We start from the raw sequence: 19,542 nt of genomic DNA on the forward strand, positions 1-19,542 counted from the left end.
CCTCTTTATTCTGAGGTAGGTGATCAGAGAACACCACAAAATTAACATTACAATAAAAGAAGAACCCTTGTTCATACCAACGTAATGCGGGATCACCTGCGCACACTTCCCATTCAGGGACGGGAATATGAAACCATGGGGTCTTCCAGTTTCACATGATGGAAGGCCTATATGATAAAAGTTGTACCACTTCATTTACTTTGAATACCTTAAACGGACAGATATAGTACATATTTATTAGTAATATAGCGGTGGGGTTCGGAGTTCGAGGTTGTTTGTTTTGGTTAGCAGGAAGCCAATAAGATACTTGAACGGCCTTCATTAATCAGGGCAAAGGCCGCCGTCCATTGATCAACTACATTACCCAGAGGCCTTTGCACGAACCCAGACCGGCTAGATGGCGACGTGGCCTAGCGACGTAACGAACGCGACCGGGTTGATTCAAAAGGCGCAGACGTCTCCTGACCGGCTTGTGTTTCGAATCCATTAACGCTCCACGATGTCTGGGAAGATTAAGAACCGAAGTGGGGCTAACGCCGACCTGACCTCCGGCGGCGTGTCGTGCGATGAGCGCATCCTGCGGGACTGCCACCAGCTGTACGCGGACCCGGAGAGCGGTGAGTTGGCCGGGGAGCGGCGTCACCCGGCGGGGCTCAGGGAGACGTGGCGGCCCGGGGAACGCCGACACCGGCAGGACTCAGTGGGACGTGGCGGGGATTTTCCGTCCGCGTTCGTCTTACACGGCGAGCTTATGTTCGTGCCAACATGGCTAACTATAACAGAGATGGAGGGCTTTCCTCATGCTGACCAGACAATAACCAGCAGTGTGTCCGTTTGCTCTACGGGCAAGCCGGACGCACAACGCGGTCTGGCGGGGCTGAACTACCGGTTAGTGGGCGGCGAGGGCTCCCATAGTCTGGTACCATTCGGACTCACATACCGGTAGTTTCTGGATTTATTTTAATTATTCTCAATTTATAATGCTACATTATTACAATACATTGCTGGGTGGATCGTGGTCGTGTTTACCCCACAAACATTGAACCAGAACCGGCGCTGCGTCATTCGGTTCCGCAGAGCAACAGGACGAACCAACGTGCCCCCTCTGACCTGTGACCTCAGGACGAACTAACGTGACCCCTCTGACCTCTGACCTCAGGCCTCATCACGGTGGCCCAGTCCGTCGGCGTGACTCTGCTGCCTCCCAGGAAGAAGATCACCGTCATGTTGATGGGAAACCACTCCGCTGGGAAGAGCTCGTTCATCAACTGGTATTGTTTCTGCTCCACCCCGTAACGCCATTAAAAACTAGACCATACACCAAAGCTCATCTTGGATGGTCTAGGAAGTCTTCTTAAGGGAAATCGCTGACCAGGTCATAACCCTTCAGTGATTAGCCTATAGGATGTTTAGTTGATGTACTCCACCAATGCTGCACGCAGGTCGCCGTTGACCTTCCTCTCCCTATGATGAGTGACACCTGTTAGGATGCACATCGCGGTCCGGCTGTCTGACCCCCCCCCCTCCCCCCCTCCTCTCCTCCTCCTCCTCAGGTACGTCGAGGAGCACATCCAGCGGACGGGCGTGGCCATCGAGACGCAAGGCTTCAGCTTCGTCACCAGCGGCCGAAAGAGGGAATCCCTCACAGTGAGTCTGAGATCCTCCAGTACCAGGTCATCCTATCGTCGGGGTCCGACCGGGCCCCTATTGAACCGCCGGGGGGTCTAAAGACCACATAGCGAGCTGCTTTCAAACCGGCTTCGACTAATGACCGGAGCTTAAGCACTCATGGGCCTTGGTTAGAAAGCCATCAGACCGTGTGTGGTTTGTGAGCTAGGGGGGCCAATGTCTAAAGGTCTTTAAGCTAAGGTCTTTCAAACTACTCTTGATTGTGTTTTCTTCCTCTCTAGGGCAACGCCACCCTGCATCTCTACCCGCACTTCAAACCTCTGCAAGAGTTCAAAGGTGATCCGTCGCTCAGTTCGCAATTTCCAGAATTGTCTGCCAGCCTTTCCAGACGTCCTGGGGGTCTCCTCCCGTAGCCCGGTCTGTTGACCCCCTGCTCCACCCCTGTGACCCCCAGGTGTGTCGGAGTACCTGGGCACGGAGGTGTGCACGTCCCGGCAGAAGCGCTTCAGCCTGGTGACCTTCGTGGACTCCCCGGGGCTGGTGGACGGGGACATGAAGTACCCCTTCGACGTGGACGAGGCCATCATGTGGCTGGGTGGGTCCACGACGCTCTCTCTCTCCTATTGGTTCTTTGTTGCTCCTCCCGCCTGGCCCCTGGTTAGAGGCGGGGGCTTTCCTAACGCCGTGAAGTCGTCCACGCCGCTGACTCCGCCCACGCTCTTGACTGGGCCCACACCGCCCTGGCCCAGGTGTACGTGGAGGTTGGCGTGTTTGTTCACAAAAATAAGTGTCGAAGCGCTGCATCAGGATTCGATCGCTTCAGCCGATCTAGACACCCTCCGGCCAACACGACTACTGCAGTCATGTGGTGGTGGCAGTAGGCCATAGGTGGGTGGAGGAGGAGGTGGTGGTGACACACACCTCAGATAACGGTGACCAGCGAGGCGTTGACCCTAAAGTCAACAGGATGTGTGCAGCTCTCTGATGCCCTTTGGTCCTTCTGGTGAAGTTTGATTCTGGCCATCGCAGGCGGGCTTGATATACCAGTGGAGATCAGGTGTAGAACAGCTCACGTTTTGTAGTTCGGGCTGATTCCCGCCATGAAGACCTTTTTAGCATTACCATCCTTTCCCCAGTACCTTCCCAGACCCGGTTTCATAATTTGTTCCCTGAAACTGCACTCAGTCCCTCTTTGAAATACGGGGGAAAAAAGGTATTTGAGTGTCTGTGTTTCGTGTCCCTCCCCAGGCGAGCTGTGTGACCTGATCCTGGTCTTCTTCGACCCCATGGGCCAGGCGCTGTGCAAGAGAACCCTCAACATCGTGGAGCGCCTCAACGAGAAGCACAGCGACCGGCTGCACTTCTACCTGAGCAAGGCTGACGAGGCCGGCAGCGAGTCAGACCGCCAGGTAGGAGCCCGGGCCGGCCCCCCCAATTAACACCAGGACCCCCAATTAACACCGGGCCCCCAATTAACACTGGGCCCCCAATTAACACGAGCCCCCCAATTATCACGGGCCCCCCTCAATTTCCACAGGCCCCCCCAATTAACACGCTGGCCCCAACGAATGCAAGGCCTCCAACAAACGGGCCCCCAAATAAACAGCGGCCCCCAGCCAACGCCCGATACATTGGGTCAGTGTGACTTTTTAAAACAATTGCTGTGACGTTCGATTCCTCCTGTCAACAGAACCAAAGATAATATTCAACCCTGGGCCGAGGTGCTGATGTTTACCCAGAGAGTCTGAATGCTTTAGCCCTTGGGGTACCCCGTTACGTCATTAATGGGCGAGCTCAAATGGAAGACTCCCTTAGCAGGGGAGGTCCCGGTGCGGTCAGGGGAGGAGCTGACACGGCGTATTGTCTCGTGTGTGTTATCGATGCCATCAAGCGTTGATTCGACTCAATTAACATTCTTCATGAATTTGATGCGTTGTGAATGCTCCGTTGAGATACATCTGCATGGAGCTGTTTGGGGGGGGCGAAACCCAAACAACCCATTGCTAATTGTGAAAAAGTAACGGAGGTGATAAGAATGGCGTGCTTATCGCCATGGCTACCGGGTCACCTAAAGCCCCACTGAAACCCACAGGAGGTTGACGCCCATGAAGCGTATTACTGGACGGATTAATGCGTGGCCCCGAGACCTACGGCCCCCAGCAGGACAAAGACCCCTTGTTTAGTCCTTCCAGAAGTCCCCCTAACCAGCAACGCGGCTCGGTGGTCCCAGCTGTCGTCCTGGTCGGTCACCAGACCAACACAACGTATTTGAGACGGTGATGGGCCCTCCCATCAGTCAGGACACGTTATCCTCCCAAAGGCCTCGTCGATTTAATCCAATAGTATCATGAGAACGTTAACATGACTGAGTATCTGTGGTGGAGCAGTAGGGTGTAGTATATGTGGTGGAGCAGTCAGGCTATAGAGTGTAGTATATGTGGGGGTGTAGTAGGGTGTAGTATATGTGGGGGTGTAGTATATGTGGGGGTGTAGTAGGGTGTAGTATATGTGGGGGTGTAGTATATGTGGGGTGCAGTATATGTGGGGGTGTAGTATATGTGGGGTGTAGTAGGGTGTAGTATATATGTGGGGTGCAGGCTCCATCAGGGCTGTATGTGTAGGAGGGTGAATGTTCTTCATATCTCCGTCTCCGTTCCAGAGGGTGATGATGCAGATCGTCCAGGAGCTTTGTAAGCGACCGGGTCTCAACAAGTGTGGCTTCGACATGCCCACTATCTACATCCCCAACCCCAACAAGGTAGGCCCTGCCCCGCCATGGAGCTGTCACTGAACCGGCTCAACTCATTCCATTGTGCCAGAACCGACTTTGGCAAAAGTCCACCTGGCATTGCCTGTTCTTCAGATCTACTGCATCTAACAACGAGTAAAACCTATTTATTTTTAAACTCTAAAGTGAAGAAAGGTGCTTCCTCTTTTAATATATAACTAGAGCTGCCTTTTGGCAAGGTCAGCATAATGGGATTTAAAGTGCTCATTCTAAATTAAATGAATGGTTTCTATTTATCACAGTCTCTGTGGCCCGTTTGGCTGCATCAGTGGGAGTGATCGAATGTGTCTGTTTTCATTTTATCGCCAAAAATTGAAAATGTTTGAAATAAAATAGCATTTGTAAAAAGCTTTTTAAATGCTGTTGGAATATATATTCCTAGAATGGTTGACTGTGGCCATATCCTCCATCTTGGATCGGTTTAAACGCCGTTGAAATGCGTCACTTGAGGTTTGGGCGTGGCCTGTGGTCAACTCCCCAAGATGGCTGACTGTGGCCCAGTGTAACCTCCCCAAGATGGCTGACCGTGGCCCAGTGTAACCTCCCCAAGATGGCTGACTGTGGCCCAGCGTAACGTCCCCAAGATGGCTGACTGTGGCCCAGCGTAACGTCCCCAAGATGGCTGACTGTGGCCCAGTGTAACCTCCCCAAGATGGCTGACCGTGGCCCAGTGTAACCTCCCCAAGATGGCTGACTGTGGCCCAGTGTAACCTCCCCAAGATGGCTGACTGTGGCCCTGTGTCCCCTGCAGCCCAGCCGCTGTGTGAACCAGATCGAGGAGGTGTGTCGCACGGTGGAGAAGACCATCAACCAGACGGTGCAGAACACGCTCAACTCCCTGGAGAAGGACTGCGAGGTCATCACCGAGGCCATCGCCGACACGCTCGACGTGGACAGGTAGGGGGCCGGGGGCGTATGGGGGATACGAGGGCAGCTGACCACGCACCGACGATGATGATGATGATGAAGGGTACCCGACTAAAGCCGGTTCCCCCTGCAGGCAGACCGGGGCCCAGAACCGCCGGGCGCGCTGTAAGGGCTGCTTCTTCGCCCTGCTGGGCTTCGTGGTGCCGCTGGCGCTCCTGGCCCTTCTGGTGCTGGGGAGCCTCTCCAGAGAGCTGCTGGAGATGGCCCTGGGCCCCCAGGGGACTGAGGCCCTGTCCCTCTACCTGGTGAGTGTTTAACCCCCCCCACGAGGCTCCTGGGGACACAGGCTCTGTTCGCTTCGGGGTCTGGGCTTTGGTTTTTATTTTTTGCCCCCCCCCCCCCCCAGGCCCCTGTGGTGCGCGGGTTCGAGTCTCTCTCCGTAGAGCACCAGCTGTACGCCTGCGGAGGTCTCGTCTTCCTCTCCTTCCTCCTCCTCATCCTCGCCCGCTTCTCCTTCAGGTAACGCCGGCACATTGTGTGTGTGTGTGTGTGTGTGTGTGTGTGTGTGTGTGTGTGTGTGTGTGTGTGTGTGTGTGTGCGACCATGGCAGCGTGTGTGTGTGTGTGTGTGTGTGTGTGTGTGTGTGTGTGTGTGTGTGTGTGTGTGTGTGTGTGTGTGTGTGTGTGTGTGTGTGTGTGTGTGTGTGTGTGTGTGTGTGTGCGAGGGGCTGGAGGGATGCGTCCCTGTGTGGATGTGGGTCTGATGAGAGTGGTCCCGTCTCTCTCCAGGACCCGGACCACTCTGTCTGGCCGGCAGAAGAGGCAGCTGCAGGAGAAGCTGGAGTACGTTCAGGACGTGGTCAAGAGCAAAAAGGTAAGAAGGGGTTTCTCTTTCACCAACGTGGCGCTAAAACAGATGCTGCATAAAAGGTTCTAGGAAAGACCTGTCAGGCTGTACTAATATCCAGAGGAGCTCTGTAATAATCTGGATAGCGTAAAGGTTTTGCCTCATCGTCACATGTCTGCCCTTCTACAGAAAAAGTTATACAGCGAATACCTGCGCCAGAGTGTTGGAGATCAGGACATGGACATGTAGAGAGGACCGACGCTGCAGGAAAGCATTCCCCCGGGATGGAGGTCCGGTGGGGTCACGGTGGTCCTACTGGTTTAGAGAACCCCTTAACGCGCTGACTGCCATCTTTTAGAATAACTCTTGGTCAGAACATGGATGTAATTTGTAAGTGACCCGGTAACACTATAGGCCTTTGTTAACAGTGCTGTCGATACTGTAATGTTCATCTGCTCCTTTATGCAATCGCTGTACAACTCAAACCATGCAGTACATCAGGATTAGGGTAATTCTGCGTTTCCTGTTTAGCACTTTTTTTTTTTCACAAGGATAGCCTTTCTAACTTAACTATTTTTGTTAATCATTTTTAAAACGGCATTTAATACTATTTTCCAGTGTCAGGATTACAGGAACACAGAACCACTTAAATATCTATTTAAATAATGTAGCCTATTTATACGATTACAGATGTTGTATTTTGTTGAAATGGCATTTAGCACTGGTATACTTGAGTCACATTTTTCACAATGTGCAGTTCTTTTTTTTAAGATCTCCAGCATTTTATATTGTATGTTTCACACAAGTGGACCGTTTGTCAATGAAATAAAGTTTGTTATAAGTGGACCAGCGTTCAAACGCATGCAGAGGGTAATTATGTACACTGATATCATTGTAACACATGTTTTTTTTCTGTTTTGGCTGACAAATAATGTAAAAACTTTTCTATTTCTTTTCCTACATTGTCCCCGCCATTTGTTAAATTGATTTGAATAAAGGCACAACATTTAATAAAGACGGCGTTGGGTATCTTTACTCTACAACATGGATCGATCCTTTCAAGACCCCGATAGATTCTCAATATCAAACGGAGCTACCTTAGTGGAATCAACCTGTTGGGTCCTCCAGCAACCCATAGTCTAAGGTGCATGGATTACAATAAGAGCCATAACTTGCATCTCTCATTGTATGCGTGTATAAAATCTATTTTTCAAAGGAGACCTGATTAGTGCAGCAGTGTTGACATTACACACAGTGGCATTTCACCAGCCTGTCCTATACCGTCCCGGTCTCATTCTGCCCTGTCCTATACAACCCTGTATAGGACAGCTGTCCCCTACACAGTCCTGTCCCATACAGCCCTGTCCCACACAGTCCTGTCCTGTACAGCCCTGTCCCCTGCTGCCCTGTCCTACAGGCCAGCAGGCTGGGACAATGTGGGAGGTTTGAACAGGAAACGCGATGACGTCATTTCCGCTGGCTTAGACCGGGGAAAGTTGTTTCCTGAAGTTGACATGGGACTAATAGATTCGTCCCTAACCCCGTGTTTCTACGAATGACATTAGCGGATGGCGAGGGCGTTCTTTAGCCTCTTCCCCCGTCGTCAGAGCGCCTGAAGCCGGTCGGTTCTGATGGAGCCGGCCGCTGACTCCGTCTCCTCCACGGACCACCACTCGGGTAACGAACTCCGCTTTATTCCAGACTTTACGGGACACGATCTCTGCGTTAATCTCTGACGATGTCTTCTGTTTCGTGATGTAAGAGGCTAACTACTAGTACTAGTAGCTAACTGGTACTGCTGCTAGTGTGGTGTTTTTGTGCCACAGGTGTCGACTGGAGATGTCGCGTAAACGAGACTCCTGTAGTCTTATCTGCTTATCACTAGAACCTCCAGCAAAACATGTTCTATCGAGTCCGATCACTAGAACCTCCAGCAAAACATGTTCTCTAGAGTCTGATCACTAGAACCTATAGAAGAAAATGTTCTCTTGAGTCGGATCACTAGAACCTCCAGCAAAACATGTTCTCTAGAGTCTGATCACTAGAACCTCCAGCAGATCATGTTCTATCGAGTCCGATCAGTAGAACCTCCAGCAAAACATGTTCTATCGAGTCTGATCACTAGAACCTCCAGCAGAACATGCTTTCTAGAGTCTGATCACTAGAACCTCCAGCAAAACATGTTCTCTAGGGTCTGATCACTAGAACCTCTAGAAGAACATGTTCTATCAAGTCTGATCACTAGAACCTCCAGCAGAACATGCTTTCTAGAGTCTGATCACTAGAACCTCTAGAAGAACATGTTCTCTAGAGTCTGATCACTAGAACCTCCAGCAGATCATGTTCTCTAGATTCTGATCACTATAACCTCTATAAGAACATGTTCTCTCGAGTCTGATCACTAGAACCTCCAGTAGATCATGTTTTCTAGATTCTGATCACTAGAACCTCTAGAAGAACGCGTTTTCTGGTGGATTTAAACGGTGGACATGTCACTGGAGATGACGTCTGCAGACATGAAAAAGTGGTCCGCCTTGTTTAAAACTATTCAGCATATTTGCATTCTAATGGCTCAAGTTCTTTTCATTAATGTTCATTGTTGGTTGTGTTGGTTAACCCGTTTTTTGTGCAGATGGAAAGTTAAAGAAACACTTTCATTTCTCCTTTTTCTGTCCTGGGGTTCTGTCTTTTCGTTTGAACGTTGATGCAAATTTGAGAGGTGCTGACACTGGTCTAGATGATGCTCTGAGAAAAGATGAATCACCTCCTTTTTATTGGAAATATCAGTAGTATAAATACCTTAAACAAACATATACTCCTGAAACCCTGTGACAGGTACACTACCACCTTCACCCCTGGTACGTCCTATCTTATCTGCAGTCTATCGCCACTAAGACTTTGCAATGACAACTCGACATGTTTGGCTCCCAGAGGAACGCCTTCAGGAGCAGCTCGCCGAGTGCAGGGCCCAGGCGGAGCACTGGCAGGGCGTGGCCACCATCTGTGAACTGAGCAAACAGGAGGAACTCGCGGAACTCCAAAAGCAATGCGACCAAGAAATCCAGTCCCTGCAAGAGGCTCTACGAGGTCTGTCCTTACCGCTGTCCCTCTGCCTGTCTCTCTGTCTGTCCCTCTGTCTGTCTGTCTGTCTGGCTGTCCCTCTTTCTGTCCCTCTGTCTGTCTGTCTGGCTGTAACACACCCGTCTGTCACTCTGTCTGTCTGCCTGTCCCTCTGTCTGTCCCCCTGTCTGTCCCTCTGTCCCTGTCTGTCCCTCCGTCTGTCTCCCTGTCTGTCCCTCCGTCTGTCCGTCTGTCACACTCTGTCTGTGTGTCTGCCTGTTACACACCTGTCTGACCCTCTGTCTGTCTGACTGTCACACCTCTGTCTGTCCCTCTGTCTGTCCTTACGTCTGTCCCTCTGTCTGTCCCTCTGCTGCCCATCACCCATGTGTCTCCGGCCCCGCCCTCACATCCTATTGGACTCCTAAAGGCTTCAGGAAGCCAGATGTGCTCTGAAGTCAGTCTAGTTTCACGTTGCCCCTGGCGATGCCCTCAGGCCGTACGGTCCTCCTCACGCCCAGAGGCTGAGGGGCCGAGAGGAGGAGCTCCTCCTCATTCCTAACTGGTTCCCCCCCCCCCCCCCCCCAACAGAGACGGCCGCTCAGTATGAAGCCAGGATCGCCTGCCTGCAGTCGGAGCCGGCAGACTGGAGGAGAGGCAGCGGGCAGACCCAGGTGTGTGTGGGTGTGTGTGTGGATTATAACTACCAGCATGCTGTTCAGTGTTGAATGCGTTCCATCAAATCATATTTAGGTAAAGGCTTCATTAACCTTCAGTGTGTCCGTATCGCTGCCATCTTTCCACCACAACAGACAGGATTTCAGAAAACCTTTTAAAGACGTTAAAGTGTGTCGTCGTCGTCCTCTTGTAGAGTGGGCGGAGACACAGGTCCAATGTGGGCGGGTCCAGGAGAGAGTCTCTGGAGGCGGGCGCCGAGGGCAGGGCGCTGACGGACAGCCCCAACAGCCTATTGGCAGACCAGGACGGAGAAGGGGCGGGCCATGGTGGAGAAGGCTACTTCTCCCAGCACTGCGACACCGCCTCCATGTCCTCCTTCTCCCTGGACACGCCCTCTCTGGCCAGGAGACCGCCCCCTCAGGAAGACACCGCCTCCCTGGTTTCCACGGGAACTCTGGTGCCCGAGGCCATCTACCTGCCGCCCGCCGGCCACCGATTGGTCACACACAGCGACTGGGACGCCCTCAACACTCAGGTGAGTCCCGCCCCCTCAGACTCCTGACAATCAGTTTCTCTTTGGTAGAATATCGAAAGACGGAACTGAGGTGTGACTCCGCCCCTTCAGTGACCCCGCCCCTTCAGTTGTTGGTTCCAGGCCCAGGCTCCTCCCCCCCCCCCCCCAGATCCCAGATTAGCAGCAGGGGGATTAAGGCTGGCGAATGGATAAGAGGTTTTAGTGCAGCAGCGTGTGGACGCCTCCTCCCACAGGTCTCTGAGCTGAGGGGGGAGCTGAGGAGGGTGGAGCAGGAGAAGGAGGAGCTGGAGGCGGAGCTGGACACACAGACCAACCACACACACACACAGGTGGACACACGCACACACCACACACACAGACACACACCAACCACACACAGACCAACCACACACTCACACAGGTGGACACACACACACACCACACACACAGACCAACCACACACACACACAAGTGGACACACACACACACCACACACAGACCAACCACACACACACACAGGTGGACACACACACACACCACACACACAGACCAACCACACACACACACAGGTGGACACACACACACACACCACACACACACACACACCAACCACACACAGACCAACCACACACACACACACACACACACCACACACACAGACCAACCACACACACACACAGGTGGACACACACACACACCACACACACACACACACCAACCACACACACACACAGGTGGACACACACACACACCACACCCACAGACCAACCACACACACACACAGGTGGACACACACACACACCACACACACACACACACACCAACCACACACAGACCAACCACACACACAAACAGGTGGACACACACACACACCAAACACACAGACCAACCACACACACACACAGGTGGACACACAGCACAAACACACACACACACACACACAGCTGGACGCACACACCAACCACACACACACACCAACCACACACACACACAGGTGGACACTAACTTTATTAATAAGGTGATATCATTTATCCTTATTGAATTGTTTTCATGCCAGTACTATAGAAAATGTTTAATAATTCTACAGAAAAAAAAGCTGATCAGATTCCTTTAACGTTGACGCTCTAAGCAGGTGATTGATTTCCTTTCCTCCTATTGGTTCTCTTTGTGGTCAGGTGACGCTGCTCCAGTGTCAGGTCCACACGTCAGAGACCCTCCTCCATGACCTCCAGAAATCTGTCAGCCAATCACAGAACGCCGTGCAGAGCCGCTTGGTAAGAAGCCCCGCCTCCATTAAAGCTGGAGTAGGTGATGTGTCTGAGATGCTTGTCTGGGTCACCTGACCTGAGGAACAGGAAGTAGACGAGCATTATCTCTACAGCCAGATAGATATCTACAACACGTAATCAAGACACAACATTCCAACATTAATCATCACTAAGTATACATTTAGTGAATGTGCATAACTTCTACATATATTATATATATATGTATAGGTTATGCATATGTATTAATCTATGTATATTTATTAATCATTGTTAATGTTTAAATGTATCTTAATATCTATTTATGACCTTCTGCAAGATAAGGTCATAACTGCTGATGTATATCTTCATGTATGCTTCAGGCTTTGCGTGAATATGATATCAAAGCCCAAACTAAGGACACTGAATTGTAACGCAAGCGGTGAACACAACCCAGAACATCAACCATCTCTCTTCGTTCTTTGAATCAGCAAAGCACCCAAGAAAAAGTTCAGCACTTTTTTGCACACGGTTAATTTGCCTCTACAAAGATCCCGTTGTTGGACCTCACCGACCTGACGATGGACAGAGCATCGTCTAGTCTCCCGTCCTGCTCCTGACGACAGTCACAGACACATACAGTATCACCTGGTCTCCTGACGACAGTCAGACAGTCACAGACAGTCACAGACTCAGTCACAGGCACTCAGACAGTCACAGACAGTCAAAGACACTCAGACAGTCACAGACAGTCAAAGACACTCAGACAGTCACAGACAGTCAAAGACACTCAGACAGTCACAGACAGTCACAGACAGTCACAGTATCACCTGGTCTCCTGGCGACAGTCAGAAAGTTACTGACAGTCACAGACAGTCACAGACAGTCACAGTATCACCTGGTCTCCTGGCGACAGTCAGAAAGTCACAGACAGTCACTGACAGTCACAGACAGTCACAGTATCACCTGGTCTCCTGGCGACAGTCAGAAAGTCACAGACAGTCACAGACAGTCACAGTATCACCTGGTCTCCTGGCGACAGTCAGAAAGTCACAGTCACTGACAGTCACTGACAGTCACAGACAGTCACTGACAGTCACAGACAGTCACAGCATCACCTGGTCTCCTGGCGACAGTCAGAAAGTCACAGACAGTCACAGACAGTCACAGTATCACCTGGTCTCCCATCCTGCTCACCACCGAGCATGAAGCCGACCCTGACGGTGTTCCTCCCAGGCGGAGCTGTCCTTATCCCAGAGGCGCGTGTGTGGAGAGCTGTCCAGGCTGAAGGGAGAGGAGGTGGAGGAGGAACTGACCACCACCCCCTTCCCCGGGACTCAACAGGTGGCTCTCTCTCTCTCGCTCTCGCTCTCTCTCTCTCTCTCTCTCGCTCTCGCTCTCGCTCTCTCTCTCGCGCTCTCGCTCTCTCATTGGGCGTGCGTCCTTAAGAACCAGAACTATGAGGAAACACACGCCCAGGCCGTATGAACCTGCATTAACAAACAGAGACACAATGAATGTCAGCCCCGGGCCTTCCTGTGTTTCAGGGGACAGGAAGCAGAGGAATTTGAATTGTATTGATTGTATTTCTTTTATTGTGCCGTGGGTCGGCTTCATGTTGAAGGTCTCCGGTTCAGCAGTAATATCCGTTAGCCCTCGACCAACACAGGGTCCAGTTGTAGTGAAGCGTGTGAAAGGTCCCCCGGTGTAACGCTGCCTGTGGCCTGCAGGGGGCGCACTCGGAGGAGCGGCTCCGCATCGAGATCGTGAACCTGAAGGAGCAGCTGGACACGCGCACCGAGGAGAGCGGTGGGTCACTTCACCTTAACGAGGCTAACGAGACGTCCCCGGAACAACCCTGATGAGGCTTTTTCAGACAGCGATACGTTTCTGTTCACCTGTTAAATAACTTATAATGCATCCACAATTGGTCTTGTCTGTTTGTACCTCAATGTGTTTTCTATGCCGAGTAACCCATTGTTTTGACCTCTTTGACCTCCTGTGTTTATCTCCTCCTCCTCCTCCTCCTCCTCCTCCTCCTCCCGCTGAGCAGAGCTGTTAGAAGGTGAGTCAGGGGTCAGAGGTCAGGAGATACCATCGCTCACATCGACATTCTGACTTTGCTACGTATTGCTGACTGTTTTCAAAGACTTAAACACAAATATTTGAATTAATAACCACCAGTTTGACTTATATGTTGTCTTACTGACTGTTCTGTCTTACTGATTGTGTTGTCTTGCTGCCTGTCATGCTGACTGTGTGGTCTTGCTGCCTGTCTTGCTGCCTGTCTGGCTGACTGTCTTGCTGCCTGTCTTTCTGCCTGTCTTGCTGCCTGTCTTGCTGCCTGTCTTGCTGCCTGTCTTGCTGCCCGTCTGGCTGACTGTTTTGCTGCCTGCTCCACAGTGCAGTTCTCCTCCCTAAAGACGGAGACTGAGCGCGTGCGGGCCCAGAGGGACCACAGCCGGGCTGAGCTGGCGGCGGGCCGCACCGAGCTGGACGCCCTGCGGGTGGCGCTGTCCCACCTGCAGAGCACCAACAAGACGCTGGCACAGGAGAAGGTACTGCTACATTAACGTCGTAATCAGGGCCTTCAGCAGACGCTTATCAAGAGCGACTTGCGATAGGTCCAATTGGTACATTAGTCAGAAGAAGGAGGAACAACCGTATCTCTGTCAGTACAGTAAGGGTGTTCATGGAACCAAGGGCCAAGCACTAACAGTCACTAGGTTAACCCTAGCGATTGTTAGTCGCTAGGGCTGAATATAAATCATTTACGTTTCAGACGTTGGCATCAGACGGTCTCTGAGACGTTCTCTCACAGCCTCCTGTCCTGAGGCTGTAGACCACAAGGCTTTAGGGGTGCTGACCTCTCCTCCTCTCCTCCTCTCCCCTCCCCTCCTCTCCTCTTCTCCTCTCCCCTCCCCTCCTCTCCTCTCCTCCTCTCCTCCTCTCCTCTCCTCCTCTCCTCTCCACTCCCCTCCTCTCCTCTCCTCCTCTCCTCCCCCCTCCTCTCCTCTCCTCCACTCTCCTCTCCTCTCCTCTCCTCTCCTCTCCTCTCCTCTCCTCTCCTCCTCTCCTCTCCTCTCCTCTCCTCTCCTCTCCTCTCCCCCCTCTCCTCTCCTCTCCTCTCCTCTCCTCTCCTCCTCTCCTCCTCTCCTCTCTCCTCCTCCCCTCTCCTCTCCTCTCCCCTCCTCTCCTCTCCTCCTCTCCTCTCTCCTCTCCTCCTCTCTCCTCTCCTCCTCTCTCCTCCCCTCCTCTCCCCTCCTCTCCTCCTCTCCTCTCTCCTCTCCCCTCTCCTCTCCTCTCCTCCTCTCTCCTCCCCTCTCCCCCCTCCTCTCCTCTCTTCCTCTCCTCTCCCCTCCTCTCTCCTCTCCTCCTCTCCTCTCCTCCTCTCCTCTCCCCCCTCCTCTCCTCTCCCCTCCTCTCTCCTCTCCTCCTCTCCTCTCCTCCTCTCTCCTCTCCCCCCCCCCCCCAGGCTGCCCTGCAGCAGCAGTGTCTGGAGTCTCGTGGTCAGGTGATCAGCCTCCACACCCAGCTGGACACCAGCCAGGCCGTCCAGATGGACTTCGTCCAGCTGTCCCAGTCACTTCAGGTACCCCCCCCCCCCCAATGCACTGCTACAATGTACTGTTATACACATGTTCACCAACAATAAATAATAATAATAAGCTAATAAAGTTGAGGGTCCCCTGGTGACTGATCATGTGACCCCTGCCGTGCGTCCCCCCCAGGTGAAGCTGGAGCTGATCCGTCAGGCTGTGACCCTGGACCAGGCCCGGGAGATCCTGGGGGAGGGCCCCCTCCCCGCGGACCCCCCGCCCACCACCAGGTCCACGTGAACCCCCTCAGCCCCCCCCCCCGCCTACTACAGACCACCAAGAAGACCCCCGGGCGGACCACCACCAGTCTGCGTCACCATGGCGACGGGTCGGACAGACCCCCTTGTCAGAGACCCCTCAGGACCTCCGACCCCGTCCCAGACCGGTCCGGTTCCCCTCCGGGGGCTCCGGTTCCAAACTTTGTTCTCAGGCTCCGAGGTCCGAACTGAAGAAGACCAAATCCTCACTGTGACCAAACGGTGTCCAGACCAGCATACACTACGACACCCCGACCCCGCCCTAAACCCTGACCCCGCCCTAAACCCTGAGACCCCCCCTGCTCCCCACTAGACCACCGGGGCTCACGCACTAAAGCATCTCAGCCTGCACTAACACGTGATGTCATACATTCCCAGTACAGCTGCTCATATCCCAGTACACCGGTTCATATCCCAGTATACCAGCAGTCCACCTGATGGTCTCCGCTCTCTCTGAAGCCTGATTGCACATGTGGAGGCGGAGACCACTGCGTTACCCCGGCAACGGCATCTCAGCATCTCGGACCGAATATGAGGAGCCGGCGGCTGAGCTCAGAATAGCTACGCTAAGAAACGCTACTCAGGGCTCAGTGAGCTGTAGTGGCCAGCGTTTCTATGGGACGCACAAGTTAAATAATGCTGACGGCCGCGATGCTGTGATTGATCTGTCTGATGATTGACACTTCCTCTGTAACCAAACGAAATCTGAATTTCTTTCGTATAAATACCTAATATAACGCGAGCCAACCTGTTGTTCTTTTTTAATCCAGCAGCTCTCCTCCATCACTCAGCCAGCTAAGCAGGGTCAGGGGTTTGATTCCCGCTGTGCGACGAGTCTCTGCCCTCGTGGTATTTTAGATGTTTAAGATAAGGGCTAGGAACCGGTTGTTTTGTCGGTTTTTAAATCTATATATTGAGACATTCCACAGCAAAACGTCTGGCTGTACTTAAAACATGAAACCAGACAACATGGAGTCTGGAGATGAACCACGCAAGGTAATTCTATCGTGATCCACATTGGGGGAAGCACACACAACTACAAACTACAACAACCCAGCTGGACAAATAATACTCTTTAATATATAGCTTTATTCTTTAAGAATAGAATAATCACAGAATAGTTTAAACTCTCACCTATATATGATTTCGATACATACACAAAAAAAACTTCAGCTGTTTTTTTCAGGTAATTTTTTCCGTCGGTCACCTGGTCGCTTTTTGCGTTAACCGATCTTTCACACGTCACATTTTCTTCTTTTTTGTGATGTCTTGAATGAGCGACAGCGCATCTCTCTTTTGTCCCTCGGCTCTCTGCTGCCCCCTTCTGTCCTCGGCTGCTCTCACAGCTTGGATCGGCCGTTAGACTTTCCCTGGAAAGACAATAAAAAGACGTTCCCTCAGGTCAAAGGTCAAGCCGCTGAGTTCTAATTGAAGACAGACTAGTTCATTCTCTGTGCGTTATGTAAAAGTTGCTTTGGATTGCAATGTTCTTTTTTGTAAAACGCTATCCCTTTTCAGAGAGGTGATTGTAAGCCTGTTGTCAGCAGTTGTTAAATAATATAAAAAAAACTGCCAAGATTAATTAAAAATAGTCAAGTGCAACGCCTACATTGGGATATTTAAATCAAACTCAAGTTGTCCACTGACGACTGACATCAGCATTAATAAGTGAAATCACACACACACACAGACAAACACACACACACACACACACTGCCGGTGCTGTGTGTGTGTGTGTGTGTCCGGCCGACGCAGGCAGAGGGCCGGAGGTGTGAACGACCCGACGTTACAGACGCCGTTGAACCCCGCGTGGAGAGCGGCGCGTCGGGGCTGCGGTCGGGCGCTGAACCCTCACCTTCGGGGGACGTCCGGGCCACGAACTTCAGCACCTCGTCGAGGAGGATGACGGGGAAGGAGAGCTTCAGCACCATGAGCCACTGCTCCACGTTCAGGTGGGTCAGCTTGAAGATCATCTGGGGGGCAGAGGCCGTCAGATAACCAGCTGGGGCCTCATTCAGACCCAGACCAGAGGAGGATCTGGGTCAACGCAGTCGGGGTTATTCGTCTAATGCCATGTGGACGATTGTTCAATGTGGCGTTTTAAAAGAATAGCCGGGCTAATTGACCCTGCGTTATTCATGCATCACCCTCCCCTCGTGAAGGTGTTTCTGCAGCGACACCCAGAAAACCAGAAGGGTGGAGGGGAGGGGGTAGGGGGGCGGGATGAGACCAGGGAGAGAGACCAGAGAGAGAGAACAGGGCGGGGTGAGACCAGAGAGAGAGACCAGAGTGAGAGAACAGGGAGGGGAGTGAGAGAGAGTGAGACAGAGCAGAGTGAGAGAACAGGGAGGGGAGTGAGAGAGCAGAGTGAGAGAACAGGGAGGGGAGTGAAAGAGAGCAGAGTGAGAGAACAGGAAGGGGAGTGAGTCAGAGTGAGACAGAGCAGAGTGAGAGAACAGGGAGGGGAGTGAGAGAGCAGAGTGAGAGAACAGGGAGGGGAGTGAGAGAGAGCAGAGTGAGAGAACAGGGAGGGGAGTGAGTGAGACAGAGCAGAGTGAGAGAACAGGGAGGGGAGTGAGACAGAGCAGAGTGAGAGAACAGGTAGGGGAGTGAGTGAGACAGCAGAGTGAGAGAACAGGTAGGGGAGTGAGTGAGACAGCAGAGTGAGAGAACAGGGAGGGGAGTGAGAGAGAGCAGAGTGAGAGAACAGGGAGGGGAGTGAGACAGAGCAGAGTGAGAGAACAGGTAGGGGAGTGAGTGAGACAGCAGAGTGAGAGAACAGGGAGGGGAGTGAGAGAGAGCAGAGTGAGAGAACAGGGAGGGGAGTGAGACAGAGCAGAGTGAGAGAACAGGGAGTGAGTGAGACAGAGCAGAGTGAGAGAACAGGGAGGGGAGTGAGTGAGACAGAGCAGAGTGAGAGAACAGGGAGGGGAGTGAGACAGAGCAGAGTGAGAGAACAGGGAGGGGAGTGAGAGAGAGCAGAGTGAGAGAACAGGAAGGGGAGTGAGTGAGACAGAGCAGAGTGAGAGAACAGGGAGGGGAGTGAGCGAAGGGAGAGTGAGAGAGAACAGAGTGAGAGAGGGTGAGAGCACTGAGAGGTGAGGGGAGAGAGGAGGGGGCCGGCGGACTCACAGGGAGGGGGTCCACGTAGATGATCATGAAGTGCAGGGACATGGAGAGTGTCATGGCCCCCACCAGCCACAGGTTGCTCCAGGGGGGCATGCGCACCAGGGACTGGTTCTCAGACAGGCTGGGGAGAGGAGGGTTAGGAGGCGGGGTCAGGGCGTTTGGAATGCGGCCCTGTGATCCTGCTTCCTCCCTGACTGCAGGACGGGACTGATGGTGTGTTCCTGAATCCAGCCTTCCGAGTCGGAAGTCGGAACTCTCCCAGCTTTCTTGCGGCATTTCTCTGAGGCAGGCCCCCTTTTCAACTTCATTTCTCGGAATTCTGAGAGTAGACCGAGAGCAGTGATGGCGCTCTCAACAAAATGGCTGCGCACGTGAAGAGATTTATTTTCTCTGTATTTGTACCACGTAGGTCATTTTAATGTTGATTTTAAATGCTCGTACACACTTGATTACATTGCTACTTTATTCCGGTCACCAATTTATGCATTGCATGGTCTTGCTGTGTGTGCAATACAATGTCAAGTTGTGTTGTTTGTTTTCGGGCTGGTTTGCTAAAGAGGCTAATGTAGCCAACAATAAAAAACGACTAGCCAATTTCATGACTCAATCACAAAGACGAACAGGAACGCTATAAATGCTCAGAGACCGGAAGTGACGTCAAAAGTGCAACTCGGAAGGCTGGCGTCAGGATTCAGGAAGACACCATGACAATGCAACGCTCCTGTACTCCCAGAATGAAGGCACGGCTGGGATATCAGGCCTGCGATAAACGGTCTCTAGTTTCAATAAAGTATCAGACTGGCAACTGCTCAACTCTTGGATTATGTTAACATCGTTCAGATCTACGTTTTCATATAAAGACTTTTGTTGGCATATTTCATGTCTATGTTTTGTACTGTCATTGTTCATTTAATTGGATTTATTTCTTTGA

The 19,542-nt window shown here is 52.2% G+C and overlaps 3 protein-coding genes across 3 annotated transcripts in view; 2 read left to right on the forward strand and 1 right to left on the reverse strand.

The window, feature by feature from the left end:
- Nucleotides 1-445: 445 nt before the first annotated feature.
- On the forward strand, nt 446-7,124 carry LOC307082864 (uncharacterized protein). The gene is made up of 12 exons (XM_079746593.1): nt 446-617; nt 1,160-1,271; nt 1,554-1,647; nt 1,911-1,965; nt 2,084-2,224; nt 2,878-3,038; nt 4,289-4,387; nt 5,169-5,314; nt 5,418-5,589; nt 5,691-5,803; nt 6,073-6,157; nt 6,320-7,124. Exons 1-12 carry the CDS (start codon nt 500-502, stop codon nt 6,377-6,379), a joined length of 1,356 nt encoding a protein of 451 aa, XP_079602719.1. The 5' UTR covers nt 446-499; the 3' UTR covers nt 6,380-7,124.
- Nucleotides 7,125-7,624: 500 nt separating this feature from the next.
- On the forward strand, nt 7,625-16,224 carry rabep2 (rabaptin, RAB GTPase binding effector protein 2). Its single transcript, XM_079746592.1, has 12 exons — nt 7,625-7,807; nt 9,062-9,217; nt 9,782-9,864; nt 10,062-10,403; nt 10,637-10,732; nt 11,558-11,656; nt 12,863-12,970; nt 13,357-13,435; nt 13,680-13,691; nt 14,030-14,184; nt 15,102-15,218; nt 15,358-16,224. The coding sequence occupies exons 1-12, from the start codon at nt 7,762-7,764 to the stop codon at nt 15,463-15,465; spliced, it is 1,401 nt and encodes a 466-aa protein (XP_079602718.1). The 5' UTR covers nt 7,625-7,761; the 3' UTR covers nt 15,466-16,224.
- A 358-nt stretch (nt 16,225-16,582) lies between these two features.
- atp2a1 (ATPase sarcoplasmic/endoplasmic reticulum Ca2+ transporting 1) overlaps nt 16,583-19,542 on the reverse strand; it is a 26,243-nt gene continuing 23,283 nt past the window's right edge. The window contains exons 23-25 of the mRNA XM_079746583.1: nt 18,615-18,732; nt 17,338-17,455; nt 16,583-16,852 (exon numbers count right to left, since the gene is read on the reverse strand). Of these exons, the coding sequence (XP_079602709.1) occupies nt 16,842-16,852; nt 17,338-17,455; nt 18,615-18,732 (247 nt within the window). The 3' untranslated portion in view covers nt 16,583-16,841. The remainder of the gene's footprint in view (nt 16,853-17,337; nt 17,456-18,614; nt 18,733-19,542) is intronic.

The sequence above is a fragment of the Pollachius pollachius genome (genome assembly GCF_949987615.1).
Source record: "Pollachius pollachius genome assembly, chromosome: 11".
Classification (NCBI taxonomy): Eukaryota; Metazoa; Chordata; class Actinopteri; order Gadiformes; family Gadidae; genus Pollachius; species Pollachius pollachius.